The 19,431-nt window shown below is 33.0% G+C and overlaps 1 protein-coding gene across 1 annotated transcript in view; it reads right to left on the reverse strand.

Moving 5' to 3' along the window:
• Positions 1–829: 829 nt before the first annotated feature.
• Positions 830–19,431, reverse strand: part of LOC136033789 (sodium bicarbonate cotransporter 3-like) — a 59,966-nt gene continuing 41,364 nt past the window's right edge. Inside the window, exons 13-17 of the mRNA XM_065714691.1 lie at positions 18,838–19,016; positions 16,004–16,214; positions 12,542–12,649; positions 2,536–2,759; positions 830–1,054 (exon numbers count right to left, since the gene is read on the reverse strand). Coding sequence (XP_065570763.1) covers positions 967–1,054; positions 2,536–2,759; positions 12,542–12,649; positions 16,004–16,214; positions 18,838–19,016 — 810 coding nt within the window. The 3' untranslated portion in view covers positions 830–966. The remainder of the gene's footprint in view (positions 1,055–2,535; positions 2,760–12,541; positions 12,650–16,003; positions 16,215–18,837; positions 19,017–19,431) is intronic.

Consider the following 19,431-nt stretch of genomic DNA (forward strand, 5'->3'; position numbering starts at 1 on the left):
CTTTAATGGAGAGTATAGGAATTTTCGCTGCTGTTTAATATTCATACCGTGATCAAACTATACGTTGCACGAATACTTGTTCTTTCATCTTGGAGCTAAAATGAGTTAAAAAAAGAAAGATTAAGATGTTTAGGTCACACTTTACGGATCATTTCTCAAATAATGCACTTTTTAGGTATCCAGCCAGAACCAAAACAAAAGCAGTTTATCCTCGAATAGGATTGTAAAAGGTCGTAGGAAAGAACTTAAAGGAAGTAGGGACTTCCTGAGTTGAAGTAAAGATTTCAACTATGAGTAGAATGGGGTGAAGGAGGAGTGTGTGCATCCATGTTAACATACGGTGGCTTAGTGCTACAAGATCCTTCAGTAGCAACGATGGTAATCTTTTAACATAGAAGCAAGTTCATGAGCAGCTCAGAATCAAATAAAACTTTTCTTGCTAAAGATATCAATTGAATAAACTTTGTATTTAGGAAACAATTTCTCATCCAACGGAGTTGGTGAATCGCAAACTTGTATTTATCCAACTTTTTTATTTAATTTGCTTGTCAATTTGACGATTGAATAAAGTTTATTAGCAAATTTCAAAATCGTATTCCTTTCAATCAAAATATTAATTTCTCCACTTCAATATTCGAAGGCTTACTCAAAGTGAGATTGACGTTTCGGTATTAGTTAAGACGGTTCCATTGAAACTAAAACATTAAAAAATGATTAAATAGTCTAAATTGTCAAAAATATTTTGAAACTTACAGTTTTGTTATCAATTTTACACGTAACAGTCACTGGAAGAAACACTCTAAAGAAACGTTAAATTTCTAAGACTGTGTTCAAACGAAGAGCTTTATTTCTATTGACTAACTGCAAAATGCAGCTGAACAAAATGATACTTGTTACAAGTAAGGCAATGCTCATTTTTTCAGGCAGTAACATCCAAATTAAAAGAGGTTCTCTGTAAAACAGTAATCAGAGGGCAGTGTATGTGCCAGAGCTCATTTTTGGCTCTTGAGTTGGGACTAGTTGGAATTGCCCATTTCTTGAACGAAGGTTGTCCCTAAAAGAAAAACAAATAAGTAAAAAAGGACTAGATATCTCTATAGTCACCCGATAGAGATAAGTATATTCAACAAACATAATTTGCAGTTGGCCATAAGTGCTGTAAAAATCTAAGAGGCATTGACTTACCAAGCAAGTGTTTAAGAAGAGCAAAAACCCGTTAAACGAATCTCAGGTTGTTTCAGCAAGGACAAGTCTCATTAAATCGGAGTGGATCAAAGTCAAGCTAATAAACTGTAACGCCTTTCAATTGTGCTAAACATAATAATATGAGAAAAGGATGTTTCAAGAATACACATGCACAAAATCGCTATAGCCCAAATTAGGTTGTACCACCCTGAAATATGTCCGAAGACTCACCCCTCTTCCCTTGAAACAAAGAAAAACAGTGGCATAAGATGCACTATTTTGCGTTTTGACCTACTAGAAACTAGTGAAGGCCTGGCATTTTTCACTGGTGCTATAAAAGCCTTTCTGAGGGAAGCAAAGCGCAAAATTGAAACTTAAAACGAACGAAATTCTTATTTCGCAGATTACACAAAAGGCAAATAACTTTTATATAGTTCACATAAACTGACTCGTTATATTTTCCAAAATTTATATAATTCTATAGACTAATGCTTTACTGTAAACAAAAAACTTGTACCAGAAAAACAGGATATTCTCTTAGAAGCAGGGGATTCCAAAAGTAGCCTTCACAAAATAAAGATAATTTACAAGGGTCTCAATAGTCTCTCACCGACCACGATATTAATGAGGTTTAGTATAGAATTACAATTCTCTAAAAACTTAAGTAAGTTAAGTTTTCAGTTCCACTTGTGGTGTGATGCACCAACAATCACAAATTCTATCCAAGACTACATTAAGAAATTCACAAGTTTTTAAATTATACATTTTTTCCCATCAAATTCTACTTTTTTGCTGTTAAAACTATGTTAGAGAATACGATTTTAAGATTTTTCTTTTGATACTTTCTAAATCATGGTGTTCACAGGGCAACATAATACTTTCGTCAGTGTTGCCAGATAGAGCCGTGAAAATAAATAAGTGAAACTAGTTTAATATTTGACAACGCTTTTCATCTGTAAAAGTTCAAATTTCAACAATACGTTGGTTCCAAAGGAAAGAAGAACTTCAAAGGAAAGCTAAACCTTCTCAAGCTGTTTACTGACATGTGTTTTTGCTTTATTGTTGGTTTTTCACTCGCTTTTAATACTTTTAAATTTGGCACCCATTGTTACCAAAACCTGCGTAACTAAATACGAGGTCTTAACTAAAAATATATATGGTTGTGAAAGCTTTTGTTGAATCAATTCGAACAACTAGATTTCATTTTCACCGTTCCTTGTACTATCAAGAGTGAGCATCATGTTGACTAGACGAAAAAATAGTTTATGTCTTTAGAATCCAAGACCAAGTTTGGAGGTTCTGGATACCTAGGAGGTCCCAGATATAAAATAAAACTGGATTAACACTTACACTCCTTGCGTAAGATGAGTCCATACACCACTTTTGTTAAGTTCTTCTGAAATATTCATTTTCGCTTTAGATTTTGCATCGGGCGTATTCATAGGTTCTTCGAAGTCCATACTCTTTCTATCTTTCTTTTGCTTAAATGGGGGTATGACGGCGTCTATGGCCCGTAATTCGTCTTTTGTATAGAAATTATCAAGACTCTTACGCACGAAGATCATGATGATAAGCTGAAAAATCGGAATAAATAGAAAACTGAACAAAAAACAAGCATTCAAGTCATGTATTTTTGTGGAAACCAGGTAACATCCAATGAGTCCAAATACTGGGCTGATTCAAATGAAACGAGGAAACTCAACTAAATTTATTCTTCGGTTATTTCATATGAATGATTTTTTACAAGAATAAAAACTACAAGCAAAAGATACACTATAGCCTTATATTAATTATATTCCCATACAATACTGCACAAGGATACAGTATTATATTCCCATAGTTAAATTAAATGTAAAAAAGGCCTTTAATTTTATCCCCACAACTATAAAGAGTAAAATAATAGAGGAGTATTGCACCTGTAGAATTTGACTAGGGAATAATAAATTAAGCTGATTGCAACTTGTATCCAGAAACGACCTTAGTTTTTATTCTCATTAGGTTTTGGAGTAAAGAGTAACCTTAAGGACACAAGGATGGCATGACAGACATGGCATTGGCATTGGCATTCCTACCTGCACCGTTCACCCAAACAGAAAGTACCATATAGGTTGCCCCGTTCGCCTACGAGTCCAGGGGGCTTATTGGTCATGTATAAATCCTGAAACTCCGCCCCTCGATACTCTAGGCGGGTGGGCCAATTAGGCTTACGTCACTTTTTCACTTGCAAGCCCAGGCGACTTCAGTCCCCCATTCTGCCTACAAGTCCAATGGACATTGTCAGTCAAGAGTCAAAACAAAAATTTTGGTCATTTCCATTGTAATTCCAGTGGGCTTTCACACCAGGTTAAGCTCATATAACATGAACAATTTCACTTTTCCAACTACCTACAAGTCCTGTAGATATGATCAGTCATAAATCTTCGAGTCATATTTTGGACATTGGCTATCAATCCCTTTCAAGTGGCTCCCTGAACTGATAGACTATTTGAATTTCCCTTACTCAGTGCCTATCTGCCTTAGATTATCTATCAACAAGTGAAATGAACCACTTTTATACAATTCTTAGAAGGTTATGCCAGCTTTGCCTCTCACAGAGATTATCTGTTTTGGATTTATTCTAATTAACACATATTTTCTAAAAAAACAAAAAAATTAGAAGTGACAGCAATGCTGTCGAGTATTAAAATGAAGGAAAATTCTAATCAATTAATTTATTCTAATTAACCATGGTTCTCAATTTTTTCATAACTTCCACCAAGTTGATTTTTATTTAAAATATAGTGTCTATTAATCCGTTTGCATGTCTTTGCACTTAGCCATCAGTTAAATTATTCAAAGTAATAACACATATTTTCTAAAAAACAAAAAAATTAGAAGTGAAAGCATTGCTGTCGAGTATTAAAATCCAGATTAATTCGAATTAATTAATTTATTCTAATCAGCCATGGTTCTCAATTTTTTCATAGCTTCCACCAAGTTGATTCTTATTTAAAATACAGTCTATTAATCCGTTTGTCTGTCTTTACACTTAACTATCAGTTAAATTATTCAAGGTAATAACACATATTTTCTTAAAAAACAAGAAAGCTATAAGTGAAAGCAATGCTGTCAAGCATTAAAATCCAGAAAAATTCTAATTATTTAATTTATTGTAATCAACCATGGTTCTCAATTTATTAGTTAAATTATTCAAGGTAATAACACATATTTTCTAAAAAAAAACAAGAAAGTCAGAAGTGAAAGCAATGCTGTCAAGTATTAAAATCCAGAAAAATTCTAATTAATTAATTTATTGTAATCAACCATGGTTCTCAATTTTTTCATAACTTCCACCAAGTTGATTTTTATTTAAAGTATAGTCTACTAGCTGTTGGGGTGGCGCTTCGCGCCACCCCAACACCTGGTTGGTGGGGCGCTTCGCGCCCTCCCAAGCCCCCCCCGCGCGCGTAAGTCGTTACGCGCCATATTAGTTACGCGCCATTGTAGCTGTGTCCCTGTGTCCCACCTGTGAATAGAGATAGATATAAATATATATTTTTAACTACGTAAAACATGCGAATATACAACATTCTTCGCTGTCCCATTGTCTGTGCATATAAATAGCATTTATATTTATATGTCTGTGCATATACAAAGCCTTATGTACTAATAATGACGTCATATGCAACGCTCTTTTTACAAACAAACAAACATGCATACACACAACTCGCTTCGCGGCATCCTCGGCTGCTGCCATTGTAGGCTCTTCAGTCATTTTACAATTAAACATTTTTCCGTGAACGCATGTCTTAAATAACATTAATGACGTCACCGTCATAGCAAAAATGACGACAACTAATTTCATGACGTCAGTCGACACAGAAACATGACGTCACCTGATCCACAGACAGACAGACAGACAACTTATTTTTATATATATAGATGTGCCGGTGTCCCGGTCGTCATTTGTGTCCCGATGTCCCGGTCTGTAATTTCGTCAGTCGAAAACATGACGTCAGCCGACACAGAAACATGACGTCACCTGATCCACAGATCCACAGACAGACAGCTTATTTTTATATATATCGAAGATTAATCCGTTTCTATGTCTTTGCACTTAACCATTAGTTAAATTATTCAAGGTAATAACACATATTTTCTAAAAAAAAAAAACAAGAAAGTTAGAAGTGAAAGCAATGCTGTCAAGTATTAAAATCCAGAAAAATTCTAATTAATTAATTTATTGTAATCAACCATGGTTCTCAATTTTTTCATAACTTCCACCAAGTTGATTTTTATTTAAAATATAGTCTATTAATCCGTTTGTATGTCTTTGCACTTAACCATTAGTTAAATTATTCAAGGTAATAACACATATTTTCTAAAAAAAACAAGAAAGTTAGAAATGAAAGCAATACTGTCAAGTATTAAAATCCAGAAAAATTCTAATTATTTAATTTATTGTAATCAACCATGGTTCTCAATTTTTTCATAACTTCCACCAAGTTGATTTTTATTTAAAATATAGTCTATTAATCCGTTTGTATGTCTTTGCACTTAACCATTAGTTAAATTATTCAAGGTAATAACACATATTTTCTAAAAAACAAGAAAGTTAGAAGTGAAAGCAATGCTGTCAAGTATTAAAATCCAGAAAAATTCTAATTATTTAATTTATTGTAATCAACCATGGTTCTCAATTTTTTTATAACTTCCACCAAGTTGATTTTTATTTAAAATATAGTCTATTAATCCGTTTGTATGTCTTTGCACTTAACCATTAGTTAAATTATTCAAGGTAATAACACATATTTTCTAAAAAAAAACAAGAAAGTCAGAAGTGAAAGCAATGCTGTCAAGTATTAAAATCCAGAAAAATTCTAATTAATTAATTTATTGTAATCAACCATGGTTCTCAATTTTTTCATAACTTCCACCAAGTTGATTTTTATTTAAAATATACTCTACTAGCTGTTGGGGTGGCGCTTCGCGCCACCCCAACACCTAGTTGGTGGGGCACTTCGCGCCCCCCCCAAGCCCCCCCACGCGCGTAAGTCGTTACGCGCCATATTAGTTACGCGCCATTGTAGCTGTGTCCCTGTGTCCCACCTGTGAATAGAGATAGATATAAATATATATTTTTAACTACGTAAAACATGCAAATATACAACGTTCTTCGCTGTCCCATTGTCTGTGCATATAAATAGCATTTATATTTATATGTCTGTGCATATACAAAGCCTTATGTACTAATAATGACGTCATATGCAAACGCTCTTTTTACAAACAAACAAACATGCATACACACAACTCGCTTCGCGGCATCCTCGGCTGTTGCCATTGTAGGTTCTTCAGTCATTTTACAATTAAACATTTTTCCGTGAACGCATGTCTTAAATACCATTAATGACGTCACCGTCATAGCAAAAATGACGACAACTAATTTCATGACGTCAGTCGACACAGAAACATGACGTCACCTGATCCACAGACAGACAGACAACTTATTTTTATATAGATAGATAGATGTGCCGGTGTCCCGGTCGTCATTTGTGTCCCGATGTCCCGGTCTGTAATTTCGTCAGTCGAAAACATGACGTCAGCCGACACAGAAACATGACGTCACCTGATCCACAGATCCACAGACAGACAACTTATTTTTATATATATAGAATATATAGATATATAGATATTATATAGATATATTATATAGATATATATATATAGAATAATTTATATATATAGAAATATGTGTTATTACCGTGAATAATTTAACTATTGGTTAAGTGCAAAGACATACAAACGGATTAATAGACTATATTTTAAATAAAAATCAACTTGGTGGAAGTTATAAAAAAATTGAGAACCATGGTTGATTACAATAAATTAATTAATTAGAATTTTTCTGGATTTTAATACTTGACAGCATTGCTTTCACTTCTAACTTTCTTGTTTTTTTTTAGAAAATATGTGTTATTACCTTGAATAATTTAACTAATGGTTAAGTGCAAAGACATACAAACGGATTAATAGACTATATTTTAAATAAAAATCAACTTGGTGGAAGTTATGAAAAAATTGAGAACCATGGTTGATTACAATAAATTAATTAATTAGAATTTTTCTGGATTTTAATACTTGACAGTATTGCTTTCATTTCTAACTTTCTTGTTTTTTTTAGAAAATATGTGTTATTACCTTGAATAATTTAACTAATAGTTAAGTGCAAAGACGTACAAACGGATTAATAGACTATATCTATATATATAAAAATAAGTTGTCTGTCTGTGTGTCTGTCTGTGGTTCAGGTGACGTCATGTTTCTGTGTTGACTGACGTCATGAAATTAGTTGTCGTCATTTTTGCTTTGACGGTGACGTCATTAAAGATATTTAAGACATATATGTTCACGTAGAAATCTATTAATGTTTAAGTTTAAAATGACTGATGAACTTACAATGGCAAAAGCCGATGAAGATGCTCAAAGAGTCTATGCCAAAAAACTTGCTGCTGATAGAGAAAGTCAGAAAAGAAAGCGTGCCGAGGAATCAAAAGAACAGCAAGGAAACAGGCTTGAGGCTAAAGAACGCCAAAACCGCGCAGTTAGGTGAAGATCCACCTGGACAGCGAGAGTCAAAACATATCAAAACTGAAAATGATAGCGATGATGATTGGGTTTGGGATTTTGACTTGGATAAGGTCATCAATGCCTACCAGATTTTAGTTAAAAAACAAAGGTTCGGCGATATGTATTTCATAGTGAAGCTGAAAAATAAAGAAGAAAAAGAAAACTGAAAAAAGAAAAAATGTAAAAAACTAAAAAATACTAAAAAGAAAAAAACACTCAAAGAGAAATTACAGACCGGGACACAAATGACGACCGGGACAGAGGGAATATAAATAACGACCGGGACACTCAAAGAGAAATTACAGACTGGGATACCGGGACACAAATGACGACCGGGACACAGGGAATATAAATGACGACCAGGTCACAGGTATTTAAGAATATCGTTCAAAGACAAATTTTTAATTGTAAGAAGACCGTTGAAAGAGAAATTTCTAATTGTAAAATGACTTTAGAGCCTACAATGGCAACACCCGAGGAAGCTGCTCAAAACGAATGTATTCAAGCCGAAGTAGCTGAGCTGGTAAAGCGTTATGTTTCAGGTTGTAGGTCCGAGAGGCTCCAGGTTTGAACCTTGGCTTTAGCATTAATACAAAAGAAGAAAAAAAATAAAAAAGGTAAAAACTACAAAAAAACTAAAAAGAAAATATATATATATATATATATTTATATATCTATCTTCTATATATATAAAAATAAGTTGTCTGTCTGTGGATCTGTCAGGTGACGTCATGTTTCTGTGTCGACTGACGTCATGTTTTCGACTGACGAAATTACAGACCGGGACATCGGGACACAAATGACGACCGGGACACCGGCACATAGGGAATATAAATGACGACCGGGACACAAGGAATGTTCGATTAGCAATCACCATCAACAAAGCACCGGGATACAAATGACGACTGGGACACAGGGAGTATAAATGACGACCAGGACATAAGTAAAAAAAATTAAAAACTAAAAAAAAGGTAAAAACTACAAAAAACTAAAAAGAAAAAAAACTAAAAACTAATAAAAAACTAAAAAAGCTAAAAAGCTAAAAAAAAAACTAAAAAAGAAAATAAAATGAAAAAGAAAAAAAAATGAAAAATAAAGAAGAAAAACAAAACTAAAAAAAAGAAAAAAAAATAAAAAAAGGTAAAAAACTAAAACCTAAAAAAAGACCAATTCAAAAACGAATGTATATACAGACCGGGACACAAATGACGACCGGGACACCGGGACATGACGACCGGGACACAGGGACACAACTACAACAGGGACGCCGGGGGGCTCAGGGGGATATATAAATGACGATGGCGACACAGGGAATCGTCGATTAGCAATCACCATCAACAAAGCTCAAGGGCAATCATTAGAATCATGAGGTATAGATCTGAATACGGATTGTTTTCCCATGGACCATTATATGTTGCATGTTCAAGAGTCGTATATATATATATATATATATATATATATATATATATATATATATATATATATATATATATATATATATATATATATATTCACAGGTGGGACATAGGGACACAACTACAATGGCGCGTAACGACTTGCGCGCGGGGGGGGGGGGGGGGCGAAGCGCCCCCAGTCGTTACGCGCCATATTAGTTACGCGCCATTGTAGTTTCGTCCCTATGTCCCACCTGTGAATATATATATATATATATATATATATATATCTATATATATAAAAATAAGTTGTCTGTCTGTCTGTCTGTGGATCAGGTGACGTCATGTTTCTGTGTCGGCTGACGTCATGTTTTCGACTGACGAAATTACAGACCGGGACATCGGGACACAAATGACGACCGGGACACCGGCACAAAGGGAATATAAATGACGACTGGGACACAAGGAATGTTCGATTAGCAATCACCATCAACAAAGCACCGGGACACAAATGACGACCGGGACACAGGGAGTATAAATGATGACCAGGACATAAGTAAAAAAAAATTAAAAACGAAAAAAAAGGTAAAAACTACAAAAAAACTAAAAAGAAAAAAATACTAAAAACTAATAAAAAACTAAAAAAGAAAATAGAATGAAAACGGAAAAAAAATGAAAAATAAAGGAGAAAAATAAAACTAAAAAAAAAGAAAAAAAAACTAAAAAAAGGTAAAAAACTAAAACCTAAAAAAAGACCAATTCAAAAACGAATGTATATACAGACCGGGACACAAATGACGACCGGGACACAGGGAATATAAATGACAACCAGGACACTCAAAGAGAAATTACAGACCGGGACACCGGAACACAAATGACGACCGGGACACCGCGACACAGGGAATATAAATTACGACCGCGACACTCAAAGAGAAATTACAAACTGGGACACCGGGACACAAATGACGACCGGGACACAGGGAAACAACAACAACGGGGACGCCGGGGGGGCACAGGGAGATATATAAATGACGACAGGGACACAGGGAATGTTCGATTAGCAATCACCATCAACAAAGCTCAAGGGCAATCATAAGAATAATGAGGTATAGATTGTTGGGGGCGCGAAGCGCCCCCAACAACTAGGTGTTGGGTATATATATATATATATATATATATATATATATATATATATATATATATATATATATATATATATATATATATATGTTTTTAACTACGTAAAACTTGCGAATGTACAACATTCTTTGCTGTCCCATTGTCTGTGCATATAAATAGAATGTCAGGTTTAACGACTCTTGAACATGCAACATATAATGGTCCATGGGAAAACAATCCGTATAGTCTATTAATCCGTTTGTATGTCTTTGCACTTAACCATTAGTTAAATTATTCAAGGTAATAACACATATTTTCTAAAAAAAAAACAAGAAAGTTAGAAGTGAAAGCAATGCTGTCAAGTATTAAAATCCAGAAAAATTCTAATTATTTAATTTATTGTAATCAACCATGGTTCTCAATTTTTTCATAACTTCCACCAAGTTGATTTTTATTTAAAATATAGTCTATTAATCCGTTTGTATGTCTTTGCACTTAACCATTAGTTAAATTATTCAAGGTAATAACACATATTTTCTAAAAAAAAAAAAAACAAGAAAGTTAGAAGTGAAAGCAATGCTGTCACGTATTAAAATCCAGAAAAATTCTAATTATTTAATTTATTATAATCAACCATGGTTCTCAATTTTTTCATAACTTCCACCAAGTTGATTTTTATTTAAAATATAGTCTATTAATCCGTTTGTATGTCTTTGCACTTAACCATTAGTTAAATTATTCAAGGTAATAACACATATTTTCTAAAAAAAAACAAGAAAGTCAGAAGTGAAAGCAATGCTGTCAAGTATTAAAATCCAGAAAAATTCTAATTATTTAATTTATTATAATCAACCATGGTTCTCAATTTTTTCATAACTTCCACCAAGTTGATTCTTATTTAAAATATAGTCTAAAATATGTTCTACTAAAGATGAAGTAAAGTTTCGTGAGGCGTTATATGAATTTTAGTGCTCAATAAAACGTTCCACAAACTGTTGGTTTATTCGACCGATGTAAAATTTGCCACACGAGCATTTTAATCCTACCAGTTTCATCTCCCCAAGAATTTTAATAAATTTTAATGGCCTGATCGACTTGAATGAAGTTACAATTATATTATTAAGCTATATTGTTATATTTCAATAAAGTATGCTTTTTCTTCATATTGGCCATAGATTTATTGTTCCCAGATTTATTTCTTTGTTTTGTCATGGCTGGCCAGTTCGGTTTTAGATCTTTTAAATAGCAATTTTACAGGGAGGGGGAGGGAGCATCAACAAGCTGACATTCGTTTTGAGGTTTTCCATGATAAAATTTCCAAAGAAAGTGAATAAAAATAAAGAGCGCCTCTGATACGAGAGCCTTATTAATGGGTATTTTCCACTCGCAGGGTTTTTGTCAATTTCTCCCTTTTTTTTTCTATTCATCAAACACCAATTGCGCAAGTGCACTGAACTGAAATAAATTTTTAGTTCTCATGGGGCAGCTGTAGCGTCAATTGACTTTAACAGAATAAAAAACTCATAATTTTCTTACAACTGATCAAGAATTAATAGCAAAATAAGGCATATTTTTCCAGGTGCAATAAAAGGCTAAAATAAAACGCGAATAACGCAAACTCCGTTTTTTTTAGACTTGGAAAAGCTTAGAACATATGTCACTCTTAGGCCTCCAGTATTGACGTAACATCTTTTAAAAAATAATAAGGGGCATTTTAGGTCCCTAAACTGAGCAGAATATTGTTGATTGTAGTACAATTTTAGTAATATTTTGGTTGAAATAAAAGCATACCTATCTAACTACATACCTACCTAAGAAAGATCTTGTGTATTCTTAAAACTATAGTCAAGAAAAAAAACTATATTTTTACAATCAAACACTTTTCGTCAACAATTTTTTGACGATTTAAACGGTAACATTACCCACTTATAGCCAACGATTAACTTTTAGTATAAAAACAGAGAAGATTGTAATAAGATTGTGTAAGGTCTTGTAAATAAGGTTTACAATACGTCAAAGAATAAGAAATACAAATTTGTTTAGACAGAAATTGAAATTGTGAATAGTGTTTATTAACTGTTTTGACTACTATCTTTATAGACCAATAAATAGATGTCTATGATGTTTTTTCCTAATCGAAAATAAATACTGTAATAATTCGTACCCTTTATACTTAAATGCTTATTTTTACTTTGTTTACATTATGACTTTGCAACACCCAGTACTGTTTTACTTACCATGAGAGGGAAGCAAATAGAAATTGCATCAGTCATTTTGACGACCCACAGAAGGGCGAAACACACAAGTTGTACCAGCGTAAATATATGAATTCTCTTCAACGGAATCTGAAATTAAAAAAAAAAACAACTGGAGATAATTAATCAGGCGTAGGACGAATAAAAATGTTTTCTATATCAGAAAACTCTTGCTTTTGTCATTATACAGACTCTGAATTTGCAAAGCGGTAAACATACTATTTGGTCAAAATGAAAGGAAAATTCACACCTAAGTAAACTAGAGTTTCGAATTCTAAAGGAATTGCTTACTCGTGATATAACGTTAAAAATATAAAATCTTTCTATTCAAATATTCTCAAAACCATGCGCACATTCCAAAGCAAATAATAAACACAAGCAAACTCAGGATTTACAAAACATGACAGATTAGATACTTAGAACAACTGTAGACTATTATTGGAAAGAAGGGAGCTAACAGAAATTAGCCATTGATTTTTTTTTTTTTAAGTTTGGTAACGCATGTATTAATACAGCCCTCTAAGATGGGTTCATCCAGAGAAGAAATGCAACACTACATGCGTTGTTTAATCAAAGCTGGGGGTCTTTTGTGCCTGTCAGCGGTTCTTAAGAAGAATGACCATCCCTCTATGCTTAAACGCGTGCACTTGACACAATAGCAAAGCAACAATCTATACCCAAGCATAAAAGTCTCAACGTTCGGCTTGACCGTTGAAAATCAATCCCTGTTGAGTTTACCACGACAATTTATTTAAGATTATTGTATTGCATTTATGGTTGATACGTTTCATTTCGTTCTGTATTCTGTGTATGAGCGGAGGATAAAATTATTCAATGTGCTTGTATAAAGAAAAAAAAAATATTAAATCTATTTTCGAAGCATGGTGATAAAATAAAGGAAGTAAAATTTTAAAATATACAACAGACATTCCTGAAATTGTCCTAGAGAAGATAAGGACAAAACTAACATCTAAACTTTTGTTCTATTTGAAATAATAAAAAAAATTGGTTTAGATTTTATTCTTTTACTTTCTTGCGGTTTTTGTACTTGGTTGATTTTAGTGAGCGTGATTTGACGAATTCTGTTCAATTGGACATGGGGTGATTCTTTTTTTCAATTTGGTTTACGTTTTGCTTATTTTGTCTTAATTTGCTTTGGTCCTGTGCTTTTGGGTTGTTTGAAAGACTTCTTTGATTTTGAGGTTTTGTTTTGACTTAACTCTGGTGTACTATTATGAGAAAAGTTAATTTTCCTGTTTTCTTAATTTAGATTATTGGTTTTTGTGTTTAGATTTTTTTTTTTTTACATTGAAGCTTTTTCGTTTTTCTTGCTAAATAATTCCTGTTTTAACTTTTTGCGGTTTTGTCTACATATGCTATTTTTTCTACTGATACTCATCAGATGTTAATTTTGGAATTAATTTACTTTTTGATATTTTTTTTTGTTAATTTAACCTAATTATGTGCTATATTAAACCTCTACTTTCCTAATAATTATTTCTTCTTAATTGTTTAATGTCTTTTTTAACTTTAGCTTTATTTTAGTTATTTTTTATTTTTCTATTTGGTTTTTTCATTTGGTCTGGTGTGACTTTAAGAGCTTATTTATTTTCGTTTTTTTTTTCAATTAGTTGTTTCTGGAGCATTAAATTCTTAAGCTTTTTTTTTATTTCGGCTTGTTGATACTAAAATATGTTTTATTCAATTTCATTATTTAATCAGTGTTCTATTGTTAGATCTATGGTTGTTCTCTGTCGTTATTTGCACAAAATACGCCGACGATCTTGTATTTATTCACCTGAGGCCTTTTCAGGTGACGCTGTTGATCAATATTTTTGATCAACAATCTGTTTTGGCAAGACATTGTTAACCAACGATTGTATTTTAACGACCAACAAACTTTTTGTTGATCAAAATTACAGATGAAAACAATCAACAACTGAAACCATTGTTTTTCAAGCTTGTTAGTCAAATTAAGGGGGCGATTTGAAGGCGGGATATCTTAGAGAAAACCTTTTTGTTATTACAAAAATAAAAAGAGAAAAAAAGAGTTACTTTGCCAAAAACATATTTTGTTTATTTATTAGTTATGTTATTTGTTCTATCGTTATATATTTGTTTGTTTATTAGTTATAAAGTTATATCTATTACTGGCTTTATCTCTTGCCTGAAATAAGACAGGAGAAGGTACTATTTTAAAATTATCCATCCCTTTCTCCTCCAACGGGCAATAGAAAAATTTATTTGTATATAATCAAAACATTCATAATTTGACCAAACAGTGGAAAGCTGGGTAAACATTAAAAAGTTGTCAGAGTAAAGACGAGTCCAAAAGAAATTGATAAAATAATGCCAAACTTATTTTGAAGATTTTATCATTTTTTCGACAGTAATAAAAATTTATGTTCTCGCGAGAAATATTACTGATCCATAATTGTTGATAAGTAAATCTGTTTCCCCGACTCTTGGTCAAAATTGTTGGTCAACAATGTGCTCACCGGAAAAGCTTCTGATGAGTAAGAAAAACCGTCTAGGACAGATAAATAAAATAATAAAGAAAAATAAAAAGATCAGACAGAAGAATCACTAACAACATATTAGTTTTAAGGATCAATGGAGGGGGGTCTAGCCTCCTAACTAATGATTGGTTATCTTACGCAATATTTCCTTAGAAAAACCGCACATATTCATCATATTTGCACTATATTCGCCTTTCATTTTCATCAGTAACTGACTTAGACACTTTTAAGTAAAAACTTGTCTCTGCAACCTGTTCTTTTGAATACGATTGCGCCAACAACTAATTTATTTTTATTCCACTATAATGATTACACAATCACGATAAATATTATCAAGGTGATGGATGGTTTTTAAAAGGGTTCCAGTGGTAATACCAAACTAGCCCGTGTTTTTCACATTTAATTCAGTATTGGGCGTAATATGATTAATGCTTGCTTATTCGTTCAAAATTTGAGTCAAATGAAAGCAGAATGCACGGTAGACTTTAATTCAAGTGTTTGTTTTTCAGTCCAAGCCATATGTAGCTAAATAGATAATGAAAAGTACTAAATTGGATACATTGTGCACAATATTCGATAACGTAAGCCTCTAAGTTGGGAGAATTAGTGATTATAGGTTTTTCTTTTCTCTGTATGAAGTAAGTATTTTTGAATTGAACAAACAAGGATTGGGCTTAACTCTGTTTGCATTCGCAATAATAATATTAATATAATGAAAATAATAATTCTAAATCTGTAAATCCCAGGGCGAAAGAATAAAACTGTTTTAGAAAACTACGTAAGCAGCTGATGTACCTGTGAGCTGTGCTTATTCTACAAATTATTGTTTTTGGACAATTATAATTAAATTTTAGTAAGTTTTTGCAAGTAAGTTTTTTTTAGTTCTTACTTGTTGTTGCATTAAAATTGAATTATTTCGACTAACCTTTCTTATGTAAATATGATCAGGTTGATATTTGGCAGGCATGAAGAACAGTTTGATTCTATGGTAGAAATCCATTTCACTTAAAGGTGCAGTACCCATGTACATAAAGACACCGTAAAGTACAGGCATAGGAATGTATTTCAGCACTGATGTCATAAATGAGCTCAGACCAACGAGTATAAAGATAAACAAATGAGTGACTCTTTGCTCCCTAGAAAACAAAGTTTATAAACGTTACTTCTAAGGTTTTCCATTTCTGCAAGGATAATACTTGTCGCTAGGAACGAGCAGATTTGCCAAATAAAATGTCAAAAAAGCCAAATAATCATCCAAAAATCACCTATCTGGTGTAAAAATAACGGTTAGATACAATAATCTGCTAAATCCAGTCTTTTTTTGTCAAGGCTGTAAAATGTTTTTATAATTTTTCGAAAGGTTTCATTTGAAATTGTTGGTGACTAATTTTTAGATAAATTTTTTACATTTAATTTTATACTCTAAACAGCACAGACTAGTTTTACCCAAAGTTGACTTGCCACAAATGACTGGGCTACGCTTAGTTACACCCAACTGCAAAGTTTTATAGCAAAAGGGAGGCACGTAGCCTACTATTTGAATTGGAAATATGCCATGATTCTTCATCTGTATGATTGTAGGTATTAACTGAGCTTTGGCACCTTCAATGTCCCCCCTACTAGAAGATTTTTGGCACAGAGGAATGTTGCATTTCATGTGAACCTCAATCATGAACTAAAGTCGAGCTGTATAATTTGAAGAACAAAAGGAGCCCTTAGACCCTGAACACGGTTCTTCAACCCCCTTCTTTTTAGTAATATGGTAGAAACATCCAACTTTGTTTAAACCAGAATCATGCACGGATTATTTATATGTGTGATTGGAGGTGAGAAAAAGCGTGCCCCTCATACACCACCAACACTTCTAACTTTCAGAAGAAAGGCAGGCACGCTTTTTTCCCCGATTGGCTTGAAAAGTATGGGACAGCTACCTTGGAGCCGTGGAACATGATAATAAATATTTGGAGAGGCATAATTCTATTCTTCAAAATTGTAAGAAAGTTGATGGATCTAGTTGAAACAAATAGGGCATAAACACTGCGATAACACGACGAACGGAAAAAATTCCAGAGCCGTACGCCATTTCGGTGCCAAGGCTACCTTCCGTATTAAAGTACATGCGCCAATTCGAAACTTGATTAGTATGTAGCTATAGTCCAGTGCAAACCCCTCAGTAAATATTAGACTGTTGGTTCTTGTCGGCCGGGGCGATAGTATGCTCAAAGTTTTCACAAGTGCAGAATTTTCCGAACGGAAAACACTTTAAACTATGCTAGCGCCTAGACTGTAGAAATAGGACATTTAGCCTCTCTGTGTAAAAGTGTCCTTGGTAGTAGGTATCTGCTTTCTATAGTTCAATCAAATCTCAGAATTTTTTATGTTTTGGATACTTATCCCACAAGCTATCACATACATTACCCATTTTAAGCGATCAATTTCAAACCCGAAAGTTGTCTACCATACCACAGTCTACCATCTTTGACCACAGCTTGGCTGACCCACACTTATGCATAAAAAGTCCTTAGTGAATTGTGCGTATCTTTGTTGTTGTCTTATAAATTTAAAATGTATGATTGGAGGTATAAAGAGGATCCATAAACCTTACTCCCCCTCTCCAAAAAAAAAACAACAAGAAAACAACGCTGTTTCTTGATTAACATCTTTTAAACAATTACATTCTTCATCATAACCCAGAAACTTGTTTCACTGAAGATTGGGAAAAACTTTTATCCACATCTACTAAATAAATAATCACACATTACATTTGCACCCATATAGTTTTTAATGCTAAACTTTTTTAGATTTTGTTCAAAAACAGTATCCTTTAAAAAGCCAGCAATAATTTTTAGAAGAAAAAGTACAAATTTTACTTGATCACTCGTGGAATTTTTTTTTTTTAGTCTTAAGTTACTGAACTGATTCATTAGACTTTTTGTTTTTAAGTTTAAATTATCGAAGTTTGTTTTTCAACTTCTTTTTTTTTATCAGGAATGCTTAATTAGATTGTGGTTCTTAATACTCTTCACTAAACTGAATGCAAAATTAATGAAGGCTTCAATGCCTCGATCAATTCTAACACTAAAATAAATGGAATGGAAAACCGACAACTGTGCCCTTAGTGTTTTCAGTTTCCTTGATGATAACTCGCACAGGGAAACCTTTTCAACCAGGTTTTGGTATAATTTATGCCAAGGCTGCATTATAGTTACAGTAGTCCATAAAATCAAAATTACGTACGACTACAGCGCGAATTATGTATGCCGTTCGTAATTTCTCGAGTTGAACATTATTTAAATTTCAATCATAAAAATTGTATTTAACCAGAGTCAAAACTTAAGTTATAGTTCGATAAGAAGAAAGCTTATAATTGCAGTTTTTCTGTTTGTAACAGAAATTGTGCAGAAGATAAAAAGAGAAAGTTTCAGTAGGGAATAGGTGTGCGCAAATTAGTGTTGATACAAGCTTTTCAAACCAACTTCTTGCCATTTCAGTTTTCCACTTCTGAAATACAAGTATGACATCCAATAGCGTCGATTCAAGGAAATTGGGAGAGGGGGACAAAAATGTACTTTGAAAATCTAGAGGAAAGACTATTTCATTGTTTTTTGTTTCTTTTTCAATTTTTCAACGAACAAACAAACAAAAAATTTTTTTCAATGAAAATACCAAAAACAGGTGTTTTTTCAAAATCTAAGAAGGGGAGGAGCAAGACATTTTTAAGCAGTGAGTACCAAATACATAAGCCCTTCGAAATCTTACCTAATACCGAAGAACTTAGGCTTGTCTCCAGGCGCAGCAGTCTCAGATTCTTTCCTTAATGAGTCAACGTGATTTAGGCAGATAACGGTGCCAGCAACATGCCAAGGAAGTCCACAGTATCCCATCAAAACAACAAGGAAAGCCAAGACAAATAAGTCAAGATGGTAGCCACAGCCTTTCTATAAATCAAAACATTCTGAAGCATATATATATATATATATATATATATATATATATATATATATATATATATATATATATATATATATATATATATATATATATATATATATATATATATATATATATATATATATCAATTGTTTAGTATTAATATAGATTGTGAATTCGTCACATAAATATATGAGGACCAGAACCAAGGTATGATATGCTTGTTTTCGTGTTACTTGGTTGTTTTACATTTGTTTTTTCATAGGCATATATTTTGGGGGTGATACCTAGCACGGGGATACCATAGGGAATTTATGGTAGGCACGCCACTTGCCTGGTTAGGGATTATAAAGTGCCAAAACCCTATAGGAAAGTGTGTATTCTCCTAATGAGCCCTTGTGTTGGGTTGTTGCCTCTGAATTA

The sequence above is a fragment of the Artemia franciscana genome, chromosome 12, assembly GCF_032884065.1.
Source record: "Artemia franciscana chromosome 12, ASM3288406v1, whole genome shotgun sequence".
Lineage (NCBI taxonomy): Eukaryota > Metazoa > Arthropoda > Branchiopoda > Anostraca > Artemiidae > Artemia > Artemia franciscana.